The following is a 19,292-nucleotide window of genomic DNA, read 5'->3' as shown; positions in this document are numbered from 1 at the left end:
TGTTCAAATATAAAACAGACAGAACATTGCGTTATTAGCTCTTGTCACAAAAACTAAAGACTGCAGATCTGTTTTAGAGAGCGTTTCAAATCAACCTAAAACCAAGTATAAATAGTATTTATTATTCCCAACTACGGTCAATAACTTTACGGACGATACTGAGTGCACATTTTGTCGTCGTTCTGCAAACTGTATATCGAGGATATTGGTTAGGATGTCCAATAATGCCATTAGGATGGTCTTCATCTAGAATACACATTGTTTCAAAGAAAGTTATAGCGCCAATGTTGTTGTGATTTTGAAAGAGTTGAAACAAGATCGCCATTTATAAATTGAATTTAAAAATGGATATTGTTTGTTATCGTAACAACGGTAGCAATGAAAATCGAGAATGAAGTAACTTGACTGCAATTTTCAACATATTCCTTTTTAATTATCTATTTTCAAACTAGTATAGTGATAAATGTTACATAATGCACTTTAGGACGTATATTTGGCATTAGGTCAACAGAGTTCTGAATTTCCTGTCGGATAATGTTTTGTAAGTGTATAGGGGGACTGCACTACACGCAAACAAAACCGAAAAGACAACCTTGCGGGCATTAAGGACACATACTAAACAGGCATTGTAAGCAATAAACAACAAATATCAAATTAAATGAATAGACGCTGTTGGCATTAAATTCAGACATAGATGATAAAAGTAACAACAAGACTGCTGTCACCGTTGCTAGAAAACTTTACAATACTTCCTTGAAATATGGTGGGAACGGATGTGGAACTCACGAATCGGTAACATCACAAGAGTTTCTGTACTGGCCACGCCCTCGCATTATTATAGTCGTTGCGTTGAACATCAGTTACTCAAACATATTCCCCATGCAAAGCCCAGTTGCTATAATATTAATTTGTATCAATTTGACTGACATTAGGATAGACGGTATTTTGTTTTTACGTCTGCTCCACAGATCACTTCGGCAAATTCTGATTTAGCTGAACGCGTTATTTGCCTGAAGAATAACATAGCCTGATGTTTGTCTGGTTCGTCCGCGTTGATCTGTTTTCAGTTGGAAGCATTTACTCATTGGGTGGCCATACAATTGTTTGATAAACATTTTGATCTTAGGCATAGTTCAACTAATATGTTAGCTTGGCATCAAGAGAAATTCCTGGTAAAACTACCACAGGTAATAATGTGAAATTATGATAACGATACCCAAATAGAGAACAATCTGAACATGCATAAACGATTTTTCAGACAGTTTCTTGATGATACAGACTATATATTTTTTTATTTCATTTTATTTAAATCTATGGTTATACAAAACTTTATAAAATACTTAAAAGTTAAATATTTCAGTGCATTCGAATGGATATAGTGGGTCGGGTTGTTGTTTTACTGTTTGGTTATTGTTATTGTGAAACAGTCTTCATAATTATGACGGTACGTGAATTAAAAGCCTAGGCTACTTGGTCTTTCTGTTTACAAACGGATCAACTTTCAACAAAGATATAGGACTCAGAGTGCGAGTTATAAATAGACAATTTTTTCCTTAATTTTTTTCTCCCTTCTTCCTGCATTTTTTGGTTGACTTTTTGGTCTAGAATTGGAGAAAAGGGATCAAATTTGCAATTTCATAGCAGTTTTGGGTAATACTGGTGATATTACAGCGGAGGGATAGGGGGTGTAAAGTGTCTTTCTGCAGAGCAATCATAGTGTCGGAAGTGAGATTTTCACCCCAGTCAACTTCAAATCCCCGTACCAAAAAATCTAAACGGTCAACCCCCTGGAAAATTATGATGAGGAGATTGCCAAATGTGGTCCCCATTGTGCCTATAAAGATTAGAACCAACGGAATGTTGAGCAAAAAGCTACAGCCTGTGATGTTACAGCCATTTAACATTGAAGTCAATGGGCAAATAATTGCTAGTCTGAGCCCTGATAAGGAATAATAATGTGAGTTATCGCCCTTATTCGCAATTTGACTGGTTGTGTATGATTTTATATAAGCTTTCCTTAAAATAACCCAATATTTACTATAAATTCTATAAATACTATAAAACACCGTAGCTATACATAATAAGCAAATATAGATAATAAACCATATAGTCAGGGGCGTGTTCAGGAATTTAAGCAGGGGAAGTGGGTGGGGGTCTGTGATGGCGACAACGTCAAGTTTGACGTGGGTTCTGGGGAATCACGATATAATTTTATAAAATATGTCTGCGCGTTTAGATGCATACATGTATAGAATTAGATTGGAGTGGGGCCAAAACGACGGCATTATTTTGGTGGATGTAGATGAAAAAAATGATATGTGCGATCAAGGGGGACAGCCATCCCCGCCATTGGACAAGCGCTTGATAGTATACAATACATGATCTGTAAAATAATTATTAAGCACTAATACGTATTGTTATAAAACTAAATACCTATATTACTATGAGAAGTCAATTTATCAAAAACGTAATGTAAATATACACATAAATAAATCACAAATAATATATAAACGACTGCAAGATTATAAATATCACTAACTTTTGGGCGTGTCTCAGATGTCATCAAATTGCCGCAAAAGGGTTATCTATCTTTAAAAATGTTAAACTGGTCCTGGAAGGCACAAAGTCTACCGCAACGTTAGTGTATGGAAATCCGTCAAGAACGAATCCAAAGGGGTGGTGTCGTTTTTTTCAAACAGTACCCAAAAGAAAAGCAAATAACAAAATATTTAGTAAACTTTTCTCAATATAAAGAGCAAATGAGCCCTTTTGCAGTGATTTTTAGAAAGTCTTAAAAAACATGGTTCCTAAAAAATATTTGACTCTCTACATTTAAAGGATCAATACCACTCTTATTGTAACTGAATAATATGTCCAAATCTTTATTCTGGTCAACAAATTGTACTATTTTAGAATATTTCAATTAATTGATGATACAAATTTCATCTTAACACACCTTATTTAAAAATTTTGAAAAATTCAACATAATGGTTTGAAACGTCTAACGTGCACCTTTTCAAATGAAACTTCGATTTAAAAATATTTTCGAACCCTCTGGACAAGTAAAATAGGATGTAATGGATAATTTACACAACAGGTAGGACACTTAAACATCTAGTACTTAGATAGAGATATTATTTATTTTCTGGAGCTTTCAAGCCAGCAAGAGTGTTATTGTCCCTTTAAAGACGTCATTTGATATCCAACGTTAACTTATAGTGAATGTGCACTTTGGAATTAATCGTTTAAAGTTATAACATTAATAATATATAAAATAATCTAAATAATGCCATAATGTCTGATAATTATTATCTATAATGTCTAATAATTATTCTAATAAAATTCGACCAACAAAAAAATATGCACGTTATAATTAATGGTAAAAAATTATAACATTTTTTATAATTAAAGAATAATCTAAATACATGTACTGAAATAACGTCTAATAAATATTATTGTGTAATAATCTAAATGGCCAATAAGTATCATCGTGTAATACTATTCTAATCAAATTCGACGTTAAATTAAAATATGCACGTTTGAATTAATAGTATAAAATTATAACATTTATAATTAAAGAATAATCTAAATAATGAAATAATATCGTGTAATAATATTCTACTATGTAAACTATAGCTTGCCATTGAAGAGAGAAGGATTGGTGTTTAACGTCCACTAGACACAACGTCCAATATGCACGTTAGAATTAATAGTATACAATTATAACATTTATAATTAAAAAATAATCTAAATAAGGAAATAATATCGTGTAATAATATTCTACTATGTAAAAAGATAAGTTGCCATTGAAGAGAGAGAGGTTTGGAGTTTAACGTCCACTAGACACAAACTAGGTCATTTCGTTACTAACATAATAATATGGTTCAATTTCATTTCAATAATTCGCTTGCGCGTAGTATCTTTGACAGTGGGATTAAACCGGAGAAATACCACGACCCCACTCCTTGTCATGTTCAAGCGACGAATCGAAATCACGCCACTCTTAACCACTAGACCCCCCCCCCGCCCCCGCGAGACAACGAAACATGCGCATATCGGCAGTTGAAGATGCATTATGTGAGAGCTAAATTTGCATTTAGCTTGAAATTTTCTATACATTAATATTCAGATATTTATTCACACTTAGTTATTTAACTTTAAAATGGATAATCGAGACTTTATTATCGTAGCAATGGTACTTGGCATGTTCATTTTCTATTATCTATTTTGGAACTATTATAGCAGGAACTTTCAGCTCTTTACCTTAATCTTACATACTGCATCATAAAGTGGTCGGTGCTGTGGTGTTTATAGATACTTTCCAAATAAAGACTTTGACTTTGGTGACAAAACAAACTTCTGTTGAATATATGCGCGACTTTGAATATCACTTGGGTTCATACTTATCACTACGAAAACAATTACAGCAAGTTTGAAGAAAAAATCTCAAAACACCCCTCCTGTTAAAGAGACCATGGAAGCGGTCACTGACTGGGGTAAAATCTCCGTACTTCAAACAGAAAATAACTGAAAAACAATGACTTTCATGTTGGCAATACCGCAAGCAAACAAATTTAATCTTAAAAAAGAACTAACACCTATAAGTAAGATGGGGGAATGGGATTAAACTAATAAAAAAACAAACTGCAAACAAAAATATCATGTCCCCCACTTCAATCCCAAAATAAATAGATGACAATCATTAATTACCTGGCATAATGCTTGCGCACATAACCATAGAAACAAGTCAACGGTGAGATGATGTCCTCCGCCTTTTCAAAATTAATTGCACATTTATCCTTTTTATTAAACATAGGACAATCAAAGCGGTAAATGTTTATATATGCACGCAATAAACAATTATATACCAAGTTTGAGCATTATATTTAAATGAGAAGCAACGTTAGTGTCTTTCAAAAAGTGTTATTGACAGACCGAGAGACAGACACACGAACTTATTTGAATAGTCCACTGATTTTCCGAAAGGCGGGGAGAAAACAATAAATTGCGCATTGATCAAGACGGAAGTCCGACTCCAATATTTCGAACCAAGAATGACCAATCTGTTGTAGTCATCCTTTTACAAAGACAGTGATAAGCAAATAATCTTAAGCAGATGGATTTGGTTCGTCTTCCAGATTTTCATACAGATCATCTACTGATGGAATATATGCAGTGTTGTCATAGTCTGCAATAAACAATAACATCATGCTTGTCAAACAATACATTAACTAAAAGATCAATATAATGATGCATTATCTAAGCGATAAATCTCCCTATTACAGCTCTTTCTGTTGAATGTTATCTGATCTGAAAAGCCCATAAGCAACTCTATGGACCATCGTGTTGCTCCGAGACAGTCACACGCCATGCAGTATGCCATGAGGGAGATTCAAATTCAAACATATTTACGATAGTTATGATTAGCGAAAAGTCAATCCGCGTTGGATACATTTCCTCGAAACAGCAAGTAGCATCTTCTCGAATAGTGTTTTGTGTATGTACGCCTTTTCACAGGAAAAGTTACAAATTGACCAATTACCTGATTGTTTGTTTTTGTTTTTGATTTTGTCTCGGCCTTTGTTGGTGCTACAAATAAAAATACAGGTAAAGCGTCAGTTTATCAATTTATAGAACAGGACAAACAAAGAATTTTTATTTTATATCCTTACATACGTATCTGCTAAATAGAACAGGGAGATCATAGAATTTTCTACAACGTCTATGTAATCCATTGACGGTATCAGTTTTCCGGAAATATGGACTATATTGATACCTATTTGGAACTGCATATTTTACCTCGATCGGTAGAAATAAACAAATTAAATAAGTTTTTGTGCAATTATATAAACTGATATTTGTCCAAGCACAAAGAAACAGAAAACTAACCTCTTTGTCTTTACATCTTTATCTTTAACATCTATAAATAGATATGTATACCATTGATTGTTAATATGAAACAACAATAATCTTTATATAGATATGTACATCGTTGATTGCTAATAACTAAGATGCAATAATCTTTAAATATATTATGTGTATCATTTATTATTTATAATTAAGCTTTTGAATTTTATTGCCAATACCGAACGTAATATATAAACGATCGTTAATTGCTCATATTGATGTTCTGTTATTTTTTGTGACTTGTAGCATATAATATTGTGCCTAAAACGATTGAACGTCACGCTATTTGCACGTGTTAATTTAAACACAACCTAGCAATCAATTAATTCATGCGTGTTGTAATATCTACACTGTATTACTTACCTCGCGATTTCAGAGTTCTAGTAACTAACAAAACCACGCCCTGTACCAGGAGAGTGATTATAACTCCTACAGCGATACCAATACCCAATCCAGCTGCGCTGATAAACGACTGGGTGGTTGATGGATTCAAGTCTGCAGCTTTGTTAGTACAGTTATGTTGTAGAGCATCAACTATTTGGGTCTCTGAATTCTGTTCTTCGGCAATAGAATTGGATGTAGGTGCTGGATTTACGTTTAATGTGAACACAACAATAAATACTTTCCCAGTATCATTAATATGAACACTGTATTGTCCAGCATCTTGTAGACGAACTTTGTTGATTTGAAGATAGATGTTCCTGTTTTGACCACCGACGTCTGACCAACTTGCTCTAGATCCATAGTTGTATAACTTGACCTCAACTTGTGATGATCGTCTGTACCAGGTGTAGCTTGGTCTAGGATATCCAGAATAATACGCGCGTAAATAAGCATAAGATCCAAAAGTAGCATTAACTGTTGAGGTTGTTTTGTCTCGTAGTAGATTCACTGGACCTAAATAAACAAAACCCGAATTTTTAAAATATTCACATATTCATAAGGTATTTCCAGGTTCGCTTTACTTTTGTTTAGCTGCAGTTCAGATGATAGAAAATATTTTCTAAAGACGATCAAATATAAAAAATATTCGATGTCAATTATTAATTAAAGATGCACTATGTAAGATTTAGATAAAGAGCTGACCGCACTTGCTATAATAGATAATGGAATGAATATATTGAACATTTTAGACAAATTGCACTATTCTGTGCGAAGTTACGATTGTTTGAAGTTGAAACAAATTGTAGCGAATAGTGTTTATTATAGTAGCAACGGTACTTGACTAAGTTTCATGGCCGCGGTGTTCTAATCTACTTAAGATCGTAGCCATCCGATGGCCCGGTGAGTTAATTATGGACTTGTCGCGTTAATAAATATTTAAATAAATAAATTATATAATAACATTGAAGCCAGACAAAATACCAGCATTAGGCAGATATAGCTCTTAGATAATGCATCTTTAATGGGGTGGGGTCGGGTTGGGGATAAAATAGTCATTCTAAAAAGATACGATTACTGATTTTACATCTTTGGTGTAATATAATCTAATAAAATATAATATTAAACAAAATCTATCATTGCAATCCATAATTGTAATCCAAAATCCATCAAGCATTATATTGAAAGGGAAATGTTTAAAATGAAAAAATAAATATATTACTATCTAAGGGTCAAAATTCACTTCAGTCAAAACGTCCATAATTTGGTTGCAGCAATTGCAGCGGGAACAACTCTGAATTTCGATATGGTTTATGTCAAAGAGAAGTTGAATAAGGTCAGCAAGATTTACAAAAATTAGACAGAGCGACGACAAGAACATGTGGGGGTATAAAGTATTCTTATCCCAACCGGGATAGTGCCTTGTTAATATGCGCCATCATGTTTTACTTTCATTATTACATATATAAAAATAGTTTAGTACACCATGTAATTATAATACTTACACTTTACATTGTAATACGCGTTTCTAATATAAACAGTACCATAACCATTATATACTGTACAGAGAAACCTGTGATCTGTACACTGTATCCTTGTTGACGCAGTTATGATTCTAGATGAAGACTTGGTAACGTATGTTAGATTTCCTTCTCTATTTTGACTTGATATAGAAACATTTACAGGTAACAATGTAGTATTGGACACGTTACATGTCAATGTGATAACTGTACCCACATTTATATTACTGCTAGAACTTGATGTAAAACTAGTAATATAAGCTCTTTCTGAAATATAAAATCAAACCATATTCTAAATAGATCTACACATCTCTTTAGGGGCCCATACACGTTCAATAATTCCGTCAATATTATTGACTCAATATATTGACTTAATAATATTGAACGTGTGTGGGCTATATTGATGTAAAATATTGTCAATAACCATCATTGCGTCAATATATTGACGGATCAAAACCATTTTGATTTTTATTGATGGTTCATCAATATATTGACGGACGGTCAATTTATTGAATGACAATATTGATCGTGTGTGGATAATCTGTCAATAATTGCGTCAATATTTTCATTCCATCGTCAACCTTGGAAGAGTAAACATGGCATCAATTTTGAAAAATGACCAAAAAATGATGAAATTATTGATAGAAATATTGAATCGTGTGTGGGCTATTATTGATTCAATATATTGAGTCAATATATACTGAGCGCCATGGAAAACGCATCACTTTTTTTTCCCAAATATTTTATTACTAGGTGGTTTTGTATGTATAATACTATTGGGTAAAATGCAAATACTTTTATTACGTGTTTTATATATTAATGGTTATTATGCTCAATGTACCCCATGACAGTTTTTATATTTGACACTCAGCAGTACAAAAATTGCACATCTAATGTTTCTTAACAATGACCAGCTGGATGAAGCGATGTGAAGAACATTCTTAAAAATAACAGTTACATTTTAATTTTTTTTCAACTGGTCTGGGCACGCCTCGGTTGTCATGTATAATCATGGGAACGTATATTATTATGAGAGGAAAAGAAATTGCCATTAGGAAAGCAGGTACAGGTCCCCTCTGTATCCACGTAGCGCAATTTGGTTTGTTACATAATTCCCAACCGTCGGCTTTTCCGGTAGAAAACGTGGAATAAGCTTTAGTTTGAATTTGATTTATTAAAATATGGAAGCGTATAGGGGTCAATAGCGCGATAGATACCGCAATATTACGTTCGTAATATGTCAACATATTGTGATTGTTCTGATGATTGTTCTGAAAAGACAATTTTTGCCTAGTTAGGGCCTAATTGAATAACTCGCTATGTTGTATATTGTCATTTCGTTTTAAATGCACACGTCGACATAGCGCTTGGTGATATTTTGCGAACATGTCGGTGAAATTAAATATGTTGACAAAGCTTCAGAATGGCAATATCTTAACGCAAACGTGCATATTTAAAACGAAATGACGACACACAAACATGTTGCATTGATTCAATTAACTCAGCAAAAATTGTCTTTTCGGAGATAAAATCATCAGAACAATCACAATGTGTTGACATATTGTCAACGTATTATTGCGTATCTATCGTGCTATTGACCCTTATACACTTCCATAGTTTAATGACAAAAAAGAAAAAAACAAAAACCATAGAACTGTACTGAGTCAACTGGCGTGGTTTCGAATCCCCGGTTGTACGTGACAAGGAGTAGGGTTGTCTGTCCAACCTAGTGGGTTTTTTCTGGGTCCTCCGGTTTCCTCCCACTGCTAAAGACCCCTAAAATTAAACCATATGTTAGTCCCGAAATGACCTAGTTGGTGTCGAGTGGACGTTAAACCCCATCATTGGCTGCACTTTCATGAATAAGCAATCTCGGGCAATGAAATTAAGCACGTGGTACATAACTGAAAACGGCGACATTATTAAGTCTATATATTGCATTAAAATATGACTTGTTGATTTAGAGTCAAATCGACTATTGGCATGATATAAACATATCGACATAGTTTTTGTCGTTTAGAGGTGAATTTAATGCGTCGAGTCGACTTATTAAGTCGATTTTTTGTAATATAACTCATGAAGTTGACATATTTTAGTTCGATCTGTTGCGATATTATCTCAATAAGTAGTGACCCAAATACGCTTCCATACTGTTAGCGGCCATTCTATATTCTCGACACAAGTCGAAAAAATCATAGAGTTTGGGAGCCGTGGTTGTTTTCAATGACACAAAGGTTAGCCTTGTTCTGATATTGGCCTGAGCGAAGAAGGGTAGTTGGAATTCGAAATAATAGTTGACCGTAGCTAAATACTACTTAGATCACTGCATGGCAATGATTAGTCTACATTATCCCGGAGGGGTCATGGTGGCTAAGTGGGTAAGATGCTGGCTTGCGTAGAGGTCTCGGAGAACGCTCATTGGTATTTTCCCGCGTGGTTTCCCCTTGTCCGTGGTGAAGGATGGGGGGGGGGGCTATCAAGGACATCTGTCTAGTCGTTCGGATGGGACGAAAACCCGATGTGTCGTGTACACATTGGCCTGTACGTAATAAAACCCTTGGCAGTTGGAATTCGATGTATGAGCAGGTCGTGCCGCTGCTGTCCTGGCAAAAAGTTCCCTGTATGGCGTATGCCCGTCTTCATTATCCCAGTAGGAGCAGAACAGTAAGAAGTTAAACCGCAATTTATTTCATTATCCCGGTTGGTGCAGACAAATAGAACGTTAAAACACATTTCATTTCGTTTGGGGAACAATATGTAGGCCACCACATCAGAGGCTTCAATTCTAATTCAAATATAGTCATAATATAATCTTACTTTCATAATCAACAGGGTTGACATTGTAAGTAGAGCTGTCTCTGCCGTGGTGACATGTCCACAACCCTTCTAACCGGTTCTCTCTAGCATACATTCTAATAGTTGATATTCCAGCTGTTATGTTGACATCATAAGTAGCATAGTAGTATGGCGCTGTTGTATTTATAAAACACAGACCAGCACTATATGGTGATATACAGGAGAAGTAAGTTATTCCATTATTGATCCATTTAACTTCATCAGTTACTGTACCAATATGACAGGTTAATGTAAAATAATCATTATATACTATTTTCTCCGGTTCGCTGGTTATACTTATTTCACCTGAAAAAACAAATATTAACAATTATTATCTGACAAATTTTATCAGTTCAATATGTCTTTATATTAAAATAGACTCTAAAACTTTAAATTTACTAATTCGGATTATATACAGCTGAATAAAGACCCATTTTCTTATTCTAAAAAAGACTATCGGTTAGGGACTTACATCACCAATTACTCCAACAAAAAGCTATTTTTTTTAAAGGGCAAATTGAAGCCAGTCATTATCATGGTAACAGAACTGGTTAAACACGTTCCAAATATTATTTTATCACAGAGATCATTGTGACGAACGCAAAAGGAAAACACGAGTTATCCCTCTATATAATTGACTGAAGTGACGAGTGATAACAGATACATGGGCGAATTTCTGCTCACTAATAATTCCCTGGAAGACCAAAAGTTGTTATGTGAGACTGTGAAAGGATATCTGACAATTCATAAAAAAAATTGACTGTCACTAGATAAGAGACCATGAAAGAAAAATAGAAAAAGTCCGTGCATTACCATGTTTTTATTAGTATACAATGAATAAACACACGTGAATGTACGAACTGTTTCTATTTTTCTCGTGTTCTCTTATCTAATGACATTCAATTACTTTTTTGAATTGTCAGATATCCTCTTACAGTCTCATATAACAACTTTTGGTCTTCTAAGTAATTATTAGTTAACAGAGATTCGCCCATGTATCTGTTATCACTCGTCACTTCAATTAGTTATATAAAGGGATAACTCTCATATAGCGACTTTTGCTCTTCGAAGAAGAAAAATGGGGTTTAACGTCCACTCGACACAAACTAGGTCATTTTGGGATTAACATATGGTTCAATTTTATTTCCATAATTCGCTTGCGCGTAGGGGTCTTTAGCAGTGGGAGGAAACCGGGGGACCCGGAGAAACCCCACGAGATTGGACAGACGACCCTACTCCTTGTCACGTACAACCGGGCTTTCGAAACCACGCCAGTTGATACAACGCGCACGTTCTAACCATTCAGCCATCCTGCTCTTCGAAGGAATTATTAGTGAGCAGAAATTCGCCAGTGGATCTGTTATCACTCGTAAGTTCAGTCAGTTATACAGAGGAATAACTCGTGTTTTCCTTTTGCGTTCGTCACTTCCGATTGTTGAAGCATTGATACGCATCTATCGTAGCAATAATCGCTGAGATAAAATAATATTTGGAACGTGTTTAATCTATCACATATGTGATAATGACTGGCAACAATATTGTCCTTTAAAGATCCGATTATCCACGAAGAGTTAAAAGACAGTGCAACATTAACAGCAAAGACACATTTTAAAAACTGACATTGTTGGGATATATTGGGACTATATTATTCGCGTCAAACCGAAAACTTTCTTGGATAATTAGCAACGCTATGTTGAAAAATACATCTTAAGTTGCATGAATATTTAAAAAGTCACAAATTTTAACAAGTAAGCTGTAAATTCTGTGAGTTTTAAATTGTTTGCTACTTACAGCATGGACCGCATATTGCATAAAAAGGAGTACCGATAAATTATATCGGTTAACATTCCCAATAAAAACCGTTATTGCACTTTATTGCACTTGAAATAGCACAACTGATTTTGGTAAACTTATACTTACCTTGCGTACCCAATACCAATATTGATGTAATTGTCATACAGACAACTATCAGTGCTGTCATCTTGGATATCATTCTTGTGATTATGACAACACAAGTCAACAGTAACGCCGATGTCTTCTGCCTTAATCCCAAAATAAAAGGATGCCACCTATTAATTACTTAATTTCATGTTTATTTTTTGGTGTACATGTTCAGTATAGGTAGTTTGATTTTCTTCTCTTTTTTTTATTATCATTATTTTATTTATTTATTATTTTTATTTTTTTTTTTATTTATTTTTTTTTTTTAATTAGTGGGATTGGGGTGCGGTGGGAGTATCAAATAGTAATTGTTCCGATTTATTAAATTATCTATTTTATTTAAATTATTATTTGGTAGATAGCGGGAAGGGGGAATGGGGTGGGGGCGATATCAAATTACTTGGTGGTTTTTTACTTGGTGATGATGCAATAGTTCTCGCGTGTGTAATATAGTTACATATATAAGGGTCTAGTTTGATTTTCTTTTTCTTTTTTTATTATCATTATTTTATTTATTTATTTTTATTTTTTAATTAGTGGGATTGGGGTGCGGTGGGAGTAGCAAATAGTAATTGTTCCGATTTATTAAATTATCTATTTTATTTAAATTATTATTTGGTAGAAAGCGGGGGGGGGGGGGCGGTATCAAATTAGTATATATATTCTTTGCTCTCTCCTTCTGATATATATATGTGCATAAATTTTCGAAGTATTTAGGGTAGTGATGTGTATTTGCACTAAGGGAGATGGGGGTATTTACACTCTATTGTTATTCATACTTTTATTAATTATCAATGTATATTATTTATATTTGTATACATGTTTTGGCTACAGCAAACTTTTTGCTTCGCCTGTAATAAAGTTCAAGTCAAGGTAAATAACTTGACTCGGTCTTATGAACAATTGAATTTTTTAGTGTTTTGGAAAACATTAACTTTGATTCTAATTAGGTGCTGTTTGTGACCTCCATCAAGATACATACCTTAGGAACCAAAGTTTGGACTTTCTAACTCAATAAGAAACGAAGTTATTGTGTTCTTAATGTTATTACGGGCACTGTTTGTGTACATGTTGGGTTATAAAGCATGAGATAAACAATTTGTTCTGGAAAACGTTTGCTTTGATTGTAACCGAGTATGCATGATGAACCACGTCAAGACACCAACCTTATAAACTTCTAAAACCAAGTTTGTATGTTCTACCTTATCTAAAAACATAATTATTGAGTCCCAAAAGGTCTGATTTATAAAGCATTGGTCCAATCAAATTTACCATTCTGTTTAATCTTAGCACGGTTATTACTGAAAACTGGTTGCAAGGTATTGATGTACTGAAACTATACTTCAGTATCATCGTATCCCAGTGCATTGACAAATCAAATTCTTTATCTCAATATAGTCTTAGCAGAACATATTTATCACCGTCCTCCATCAAGTTTAAATATTATATGTTAACGAGAAGCAGAGCTATTGTGTTCCCAAAGGTGTGGCTAAGTACGGGCAGTCGGACAACCTTAATGCTATTATGATAAAGTAAATTATAACTCCACATGTGCATACAACATTAATTGTGAAATACAATGTATTTTAAGTTTTACATATAGTTTATTATTACTACACATATTCATTCGTTACAGACGTTAATCAACCCTCGGGCTTGCTAGACTAGATGTAAATTAATTTCATAATTTAAAAAAACTCATTCAAGCTGTACTCTGAGACCAGACGGCGCACGCTCGCCCTTTTTTTTTACCGGGGCGTTCTCCCTTAGATGAATTTTACCTTGGACGCTACCGTGCAAACGGCACTGTGTCTTTATAAAGGAAGCGAGATCGACGGGCCTTCTAATCAATCTACGTCTCCATCACAAGCTGGACTAAGCCTATGTTGTGGCTTTTCCTGGGATGTTTCTTAAGAAACACTTGTCTGCAATATCCCCCCCAGGGTGGAAGTGGACGTAAAATCCCATAAAACGATGCAACATCTGCGATATCCCCTAAGGTAGAAGCGGGCGTTAAATCCTACGAACGATCGGTCGAACGAACGAACGCAACATCTATATTCAGTCTGGAAATAAATATAATGAAAAATTTTGCGTTCAACGGGAAATTAATATTTGGTATTATATTCAAATAATCTAGAATTACAATAGCGAGACGAAAGTTAGTTAGCTATGTTAATTCCTTGAAGAGGTGTCAGCAGTTCTCTAGCCAGTAAGCATACATTGCCTTGCCTTGTGTACGACACCCGTCAATACTTATAGATAACTGGAGCGATATTTTAGACCTGGATTTCAGAAGATATCACACTTGTTTTATTTAATAGTGTATAGGATATTGTAGAAAGCCTTCAGTCGGGCCAAAAGCTTTCAAATCACAGCATTGGTGTCAGTACGCCACGCCCAAAGTAGTAAGAGAAGTGTTTTAAGAGGTGTGGAAAACGATTGTGAGCACCCTCTAAAAGTTTGGCGGCTTATTCACTGATGGGATCAAGGCCTAGATGATGCCCAGTGCTTGCCCCATTCGCGTTTTTCGGTATAATCCAGTATTTTTCTAGTAAGATTGGGTGTCTACTTTCCATATAAACCAAATTTGACATACTTTTATTGGAAATAACCACCCGATAAATACTTTTCTGGGAAAGTATCTTTAAATGTTTATTAAATTTAAGCTGTTTTTATATAAACCTATCATTCATTCAATTTGACTGCGCGAGATATGACTTTTCTACAATATGTGGAACCAATAATCAGTTAAAGAAATGAAATCGAATGGCGTTTAACGTCCTACTGTTCTGCTCCGAACTGGGCTAAAGAAGACGGTAATACACCATACAGTGTGCTATGAGGGAAATTTTGCCCGGACAGCGGCACTACAGCATACTCCTATATCGAATTCCAACTGTCAAGGGATATTTTACGTGCACGCCAATGTGTACACGGTACCTCGGGTTTTCGTCCCATCCGAACGACTAGGCAGCTGTCCTTGTCAGGCCCTCCGTCCTGCATCAGTTTAAAGACATAACATTGTCGCAGAAACCATATTACTTCATAAGTGTGTCAAGTTTCAAGACAATCGGTTAAGAATTACGGCCACAAAATATTAACAAAAATGGGTGTGGCACTGAACCCACGGGGCTTGGGCATGGAGCAATCCTGTTGTTGAAATGATTGATTATGCCGAATGTAAACCAATTCTACTAATAATTGCGTGTAAGGTATGGTGTAAGGTATGGGTGAGCAAAGTTCCAAGAAGATTCATTCAAAAGTGTGGCCTGTAGACGATAAACCTAAAAACTGGGCGTGCACCAAAGCATTAGTGATCATCCTAAGCGTCTGCGGAATAAGTATGCACAGTTTTAAGGCGATCCGTTAAGACTTGGTGAGTTCCAACCATCAAATGTTAAAGAAGAGATGGAAAAACCGATGGATGGACGAAACACGAGGACACGACAAATGTAGCACCATAGGTCCTTTGTCGGACGTGGAGAGCGGACGAGGAAACCGGTCGCCACATCCTACGTAGAACCCATGCATCTTTTCTTACTACATATTCCTGTAGCCTTGTGATCGTCTAGAATTTGTCTCTAGCTGTCTTTACTTCTGCTTCACGTTGTGTGTTTACAGTTACTTAAGACGTCTGTCTTACGAGGAATAACAATGCGACAGTTTGCTTCTACATATTTTATATATATATATATATATAGCTGAATACAGGTATACAAGCATAATAGATAACAATACTAGCTAAAACCATTTCTCTACCCTAGCCAGCCTCGCGGCTGTCTAGGAACTCAGATGTAAGCTCTCTGGAACCTAATAGAAGTCTGTCTTACAAAGTTCCCCGGTTTCTCTTATAACCATATGAATATCACGCACAATCAAGTGTGATCATGGCCCTGAACTTGTGTAATTAACGATATGATTGGTTACTTTAAGCTAAATGATGCAATTAGAATAATTCCACTCACGTGTAATTCTGGTGGTAAATAATTGACATATGTTTTCGATAAATAGCTATTTTTATGTGTCAACTGTCAATTACAGACTAAGTTGATTTAAGTATTTTAAGTACATATCACATATTATGCGAATATGTTATTTCTCGAGCAAAAATTCTACTAAAAGTATTACATTCGTCCCTTTCTTTAAGACTTTTTGCTCGGTATTGGGTAAAAGATCCCTTGAATCCTTTACAATAACCATACCAACATCTGTAGAATTATATAACTATTCATGAATGTAGCAGAAATCTAGAAAATCAACATATATAATTATCACCTCCCCGCCTTCTAAGATTTATGCAAAATGAAAAGGTAGGAGACTCTTAAAAACTGCCATATACTAAACCCTATAATTATTCATGCACATATATATATGATTACTATACCATAAAACAAAGCTATGAAATAAAAAAAACCCCAAATAATCAAACATCAAAAGTCAAAAGTTGCATGCAAAAGTTCTCCAAAAAGTTCTTCACTGTAAAATCCTATGAAAATTCACCAAGCCCAAACACAGAAAACACAAATTGTCTTTTTTAAATCTTCAAGTGTCCTAATTTCAAAACACTATAACACATCACTAATATACTATTCAAAAAAAGTAGGGGATATTTGATTTTGGGGGCATAATACTAAAATATGCAAATGACTACGAAGAAAGTCACTATAGAACCTAACAGAAGAAACATTTCCAGTTACATGTGACGCCCAAACGCACCAACAGCTACCGCATGGAATGCAGGTGATGCTTGGGATCATCATGGGGGTCCAACCCAAGATTTGCACGACTCTGACTTTGAATGTTACAGTCATTGTAGCATTGAATTCCAGGGTGGAAACATCAGTTTAATTGTTTTAGTGACCAGAAAACAAATTTTGATATGCGTCGGCTTACCCAAAATGAAAGGTTACGTGCCCTTGGCATGCTACAGATCGGCACAACACAGGCGGTTGTGGCGCGGACGATAAATGTTTCTCAGTCTGTCATAAGCAGGCTATGGTCCAGATACCGTGATACACAATCTGTACAGGACAGACCACGCTCAGGTCGACCAAGGGCGGCAACTCAAGCCCAGGATCGATTTATCCGTACCTTGGCCTTGAGAAATCGTGTCATCACAGCAAATCAGATCAGCGCTCGTCTTCAAACAGACACTGGTGTGAGAGTGAGATGCCAGACGATTCGGAATCGACTGCATAGGGGTCACCTTCGCGCCCGACGTCCTCGCGTGATCCCTTGTTTGAGAGATCATCACATTCAGGCAAGACGTCGTTGGTGTAGGGATCGTCAACACTGGGATAATCGACGCTGGAGCAATGTGATGTTTTCAGATGAGTCAAGGTTCACTGTTGATTTTTTGGACAGACGTAGGAGGGTGTGGCGTCGTCGAAACGAGCGCTTCCAAGACGTTAACGTCATCAGACATGATCGATTTGGGGGTGGTTCTGGTATGGTGTGGGGAGGCACCACTGTTGCTGGAAGAACGGCTTTACATGTTGTTGCAGGGCGTGTTACAGGCCAGTACTACCGGGACAACATCTTGGCAGTCCATGTTGTGCCGTTCGCACGACGTCATGGCCGCCGTTTCATCTTCCAGTTTGACAACGCAAGATGTCACAGGGCCAGGATCGTTACAGGTTACCTCCAACAACAGAACATCACCACATTACCTTGGCCAGCACTGAGTCCCGACCTCTCCCCCATCGAGCATGTCTGGGACATGCTTGGACAGAGGTTACGTCAACGTCAACAACGTCCTGCCAATGTCCAAGAACTTGCTGCTGCGTTGCAACAGGAATGGGACAATCTGGACCAAAATGACCTTAGACGTCTCATTAGGAGTATGCCACGTCGGATCAATGCTTGTTTGGCAAACAGAGGAGGATTTACCCGTTACTGACTTGGTTGTGATGCTGTGGTAACTTTGCTGTTTGACCCCGGGTATCATTTTACCCTTATAATGGTCAGTCTGTGCCTTACTTAGTCTAACGATCATTTGGAATAAATCGATGAATGTGAACTTCATTTCATTTTGTCATTTGTTTCTTCGTCAGTTTCATTAGGTGACTTTAATAACACTTAAAAATCAAATATCCCCTACTTTTTTTGAATAGATATATTTATAAAGTTCAGGTTTCACATTAAATTCTGTCTCAGGATATGTCAATTTGGTAAACCATTTCTTCTTCTTGGATGTGTATTGGTCTGTTTCAGCTACCATAGTATCAAGTTGAAACTTTCTTTTTTTTCTTCTAAGTATGATTGGTTTGTACAATTTTATCCGTCAATCAAACATGTCATTGCCATCAGACCAAGAACTAACTATTCCTAAATCTCTAAAACTTTATTTTGATATTAGTCTAATATTATTAGTAGTAACTCACTCTTAATTAAAATTAAACTTTATTTTAGTATTAATAATTGATGTGTCCCTTTAATTATAAATCTTCAAACTAAATTTGACCTCTTGACCTTACCTTAGTAATGGACAATTTTAGAATTACGTTTATGTTTTATAATTTCCGTTTGTGTTTTAGAATTCCGCCATTTTTATTTATATTTCTCAGTCAGTAATGTGACCTTTTTGACCTAATCATTTACAACTTTGTATTTCTTTTTTTATAAATACTAACCACTATTACACAAACATTTCCTATCAGACTGACACTGACACAAGCTGAGCTCACACCTATGACAATACCAGAC

At 35.5% G+C, this 19,292-nt stretch overlaps 1 protein-coding gene across 3 annotated transcripts in view; it reads right to left on the bottom strand.

Annotated features, from left to right (window-relative positions):
- Positions 1 to 1,284: 1,284 nt before the first annotated feature.
- Positions 1,285 to 19,292, bottom strand: part of LOC126825069 (uncharacterized) — a 71,785-nt gene continuing 53,777 nt past the window's right edge. For 2 of the 3 annotated variants that reach the window (XM_050554507.2, XM_056101605.1), the window contains exons 3-8: positions 10,626 to 10,949; positions 7,794 to 8,075; positions 6,271 to 6,804; positions 5,890 to 5,920; positions 5,543 to 5,589; positions 1,285 to 5,188 (exon numbers count right to left, since the gene is read on the bottom strand). In XM_050554507.2, the coding sequence (XP_050410464.2) occupies positions 5,109 to 5,188; positions 5,543 to 5,589; positions 5,890 to 5,920; positions 6,271 to 6,804; positions 7,794 to 8,075; positions 10,626 to 10,949 (1,298 nt within the window). In that variant the 3' untranslated portion in view covers positions 1,285 to 5,108. Of the gene's footprint in view, positions 5,189 to 5,542; positions 5,590 to 5,889; positions 5,921 to 6,270; positions 6,805 to 7,793; positions 8,076 to 10,625; positions 10,950 to 12,563; positions 12,686 to 19,292 lie in introns of all 3 variants that reach the window. The other variant, XM_050554508.2, reaches the window with a different exon arrangement.

The sequence above is a fragment of the Patella vulgata genome, chromosome 6 (genome assembly GCF_932274485.2).
Source record: "Patella vulgata chromosome 6, xgPatVulg1.2, whole genome shotgun sequence".
NCBI lineage: Eukaryota > Metazoa > Mollusca > Gastropoda > Patellidae > Patella > Patella vulgata.
The sequence above is the reverse complement of the archived record's forward strand: the minus strand, read 5'-3'. Positions and strand labels throughout refer to the sequence as shown.